The 3,635-nt window shown below is 35.7% G+C and overlaps 1 protein-coding gene across 1 annotated transcript in view; it reads right to left on the bottom strand.

The window, feature by feature from the left end:
* LOC103480277 (solute carrier family 12 member 3-like) overlaps positions 1-1,140 on the bottom strand; it is a 17,279-nt gene extending 16,139 nt beyond the window's left edge. Inside the window, exons 1-2 of the mRNA XM_017310496.1 lie at positions 1,084-1,140; positions 280-468 (exon numbers count right to left, since the gene is read on the bottom strand). Coding sequence (XP_017165985.1) covers positions 280-449 — 170 coding nt within the window. The 5' untranslated portion in view covers positions 450-468; positions 1,084-1,140. The remainder of the gene's footprint in view (positions 1-279; positions 469-1,083) is intronic.
* Between the last annotated feature and the right edge of the window lie 2,495 nt (positions 1,141-3,635).

Here is a 3,635-nt window from a genome sequence, read left to right as displayed (position 1 = left end):
TATATATTTTTTTTTTTTTAAGTGTGTCAATATTATTTTAAGGTAAACAGTTTTTTGGTTTACACAGCTGATTAGCATTTCTTCAATTTGTTGAAAGGAGCTCTATATATTTTCTTCATTATTTACTGATGGCTTCGTTGGAGTAAAGCACAGCAGGGTTGGAGGACGGGCAAATAATCATCCATTCCTAACCCAATTCAAAAGCAAAAGTGCTCTTCCTATTGACAAAAAAAAAGCCTGTCCAAAATGTGAAAATGAACTCTTAATGACGGCACCAACCTGGACTCCTCATCGGAGACGACAATGGTGGGAGGGATTCGGAGCCCATTGCCTCCATTCACGGAGCTGCCATCAAAGTGGTGTGAGGAGTACCTGGGAGGTCCCTCCTCATTGGTGGAAGAGTGCGCCCCCCCGGCAGTTAAGTTACGTTTGGACGCAAACTGCCCCATCAGCGCGTCTTTGTGCTTCCTGTGGAGTGATAGAGAGAAATACTAAGTCATTTAACTAGAATACACTAAATTAACAGATTCACTTTTTATATATTTTTTTATCAGCATGCTAGACTTTCTGACCAAAATCATTATTAATGAGAGACATGAGAGTAAAAAACCTTAAAGAAACACTGCAAATATTGCTATTTTTTTTAGAATGTAAATAGAATTTTGTAATGCCACAAAATAAACAATATGGAGCAGATATTTATATTTTCCTTAGTTTTAAATCTTTTTGACATCATCTATGAAGAGTCCGTATTGCACATAGTGTAGTTTTCCTTTTCTAACTTACTGTACATTGACTAAGTGCACAAAATAAGTGAAATTTGTATATGGTTTATGATATATTATTTTGGTGTGAACTCCCCCAGCAACGTGACGTTTTACTCGCATCATACTTGGTAATAACAATATGACAAATTCTGGCAAATACAAATTTTGGACATTATGAAATCTGAAGTCTCTCCCAAATGAGAAGCAAAGAGCAAATTTTAATCCACGTTCCATTTTTTGACTTTGAAAAAAAGTTATTTGGTCTAATGTCAAATAAAATGTTGAAAGAAAGAAAGAGAAAAAATCTTATACTCACAAGTGATTCTGTAGCTGATGAAAGAGCTGCTTGATCTGTGCCCAGATCAAACATACACCTTTTATCAACGCACCGCAAAACTCTTGTAATTTATACCTTGGTGAGGAGTACATCCCTCCCATTTACTTCATGTACTTTCCTCCCCCTCAGACACACACACATACATGCATACATTGTCACACTCACACTCTATGAGGGTGTGTGGGTGTTCAGAAAACAGCCACACACCCAGACACATGCACACGGAAAGAAATGCGCGCGCACAGTCACACATATGCAAATGCAATTCTACAATGGCTCTTCTTGAGCCACAAATGGTTTCCAATTTTCCACATCTAGTTTCTGGAAGACAGTATTTGGAAATGCGAGTTTTAGACACAAAACAATGGAAGCGTGAGCCACTGGTTTGATAGCAGCAAAGTTATTGGAATAAAAAGGGAGAACATGCACATGGCGTCTTTAAAAGATTAATACTTATGTTTATGTTGCTACCCAAAGTGAAATCAATTGACTTTTTTTCCCCCAAAATTTGTTTTAGCTGCAATTTTACATTTACCTGAGCTGTGTACGAATGCCACAAAAAACAGAGCTACACAGCAAATTCACAAATTTAGATAAAAAAAATTTCCATTTCAGATGGAAATGTTCTTCATTTTTAATTTTGAAAACTAGTTTGAAATTTTAACTTGTTAAAACTTTTTTAAATGAATCCATATAAGGAGTTGAACCATAATGCTTTTTTTTTTTTTCCAGAGCTGTTGCCACTACATGGCCTTGCAGTGTTTTCTACATCAATACAAAACACAAAGATCCTCCTCTGCGTTGTCACTGTCCATAGTAAAAATAGTATCAGGGTCCCCTATGCTTCCCTGTTCCATTTTAGTCCAAGCAAGTATTGTTTTCAGGAACGTCAGCCAAATGCCATCATAATGATGCTAAAAACCCCACTGATCAATTTCTATTCAAAAACTAGTTCATATTTAAGATTTCAATAATGTGCATACGTAGGTGTTAAAGGAAACTAAGAATTGCGTAATGCTGATACACTGAGGCAAAAACACATAGCTGCTTGAGTTTGCATTGTGGTTAATGTTCTACATTGTCCTTTAACAAAGAGGTTTTGGTAAAAAAAATTCCCAACTAACTAAAAAAAATAACAACATTATAATAACTTTATAGTAACAACATTATAATAACTTTTCAGTGGAGATTTTTTTTTATTACTTTTCCTGTAGTCTTCTCCATAGCCCTACTATAATTAGACTTGCTGTCAGGCGTTGAATACCCAACTTGCACACAAAGCCTTTGTGCTCCAGCTGAAGGCCCTCATTGCACCCACGCTGCAGGAAGAAGAAGAAAAAGTCAGGTACATCTTGGGTGATCTGAAATTGAAATATCAACCTTTTATATTTGGTTTGGTGCAAAACGAAAGAACAGAATATGTTTTCATTTTTATAAGTTTTGAAACTCAGATTTTACTGAAGCGATTTGAAATACTGACATGGTGATGAGAATGTTTCCATAGGAGACTTTATATCTTTGAGAAGGAATCGAGGCTCACCCTTTACTGTATTGCCTTATCTCATTAAGTTATGCAGACATTTGCCATATGCCTCATCACATGTCCTGGTCTTAACTGCAAGGCCTGCATGACTTCATTTTCGGAAGCCACCCACTGAAGTCTGCTACGGGCCCCTGCAGACATTCAGGTGATTAAGGCAGGAGACAGACAGACAAACTAAGTTCTGAAACAATGAAAAAACTGCAATGAAAAATGAATTTATTATAATAAACAAAACAAATTGGGTGGGGTATCTGTGAACTATGATACACATAAACAGCATATTCATATGTGATCTGACTGTGATAAATGTGGTGTCTCACATTTAGTTTCACTAGTTCATGCATTTCTTCAGTGAGCTCCTGTAAAAAGAGAAATGTTGAGCAGTCTTAGTTTGACAGTAGAGTAGAAGTTATAAAAGTGCTACAATTGGTGCAGTTTTCAAATGCATAATCAAGGATTCAAGGGTTTGTTATTGTCATACCACCTTGCTTGTTTGTGGTACAAAATTCCAATTCAGATCCCAGATGAAGAAATTAACTACACAAAAATATTTTAAAAAGTAAACAAGTAAATAAGCAATAAGTAATTTAACCAAGGTCTGTGGGATGATGGTGATGAAGGCTGAGGAGAAGTCCAAAAAGAGCAGGCAGATGTGAGAGTAATCATAAATGAAGTAATTTACTAGTAATGATCACTAAGTTATATCACATAATAGAGGTTAAGATAACATTCTTTAGAACAGATTTGTTAATCAAAGGTGCGGTTATGTACAAATGCTAGCTTGAATTCACAGATATGGAAAGATGAAAGAGAAAAAAATGTGGTCCTGTGTTGTTTTTGTATTAGATAGACCTCAGGCACAAAATACTTGTATTATAGCTAAATATTACAAACAAATTATTAACTTTCCACTTTGCAATTTCTACTACTTGACTGTGACCCAAGACGCGATTATCCAAAGTAAAATCAATGACAAATGACATAACAG

Source organism: Poecilia reticulata, linkage group LG18 (genome assembly GCF_000633615.1).
Source record: "Poecilia reticulata strain Guanapo linkage group LG18, Guppy_female_1.0+MT, whole genome shotgun sequence".
Taxonomy (NCBI): domain Eukaryota; kingdom Metazoa; phylum Chordata; class Actinopteri; order Cyprinodontiformes; family Poeciliidae; genus Poecilia; species Poecilia reticulata.
This window is presented reverse-complemented; position numbering and strand designations above follow the sequence as displayed.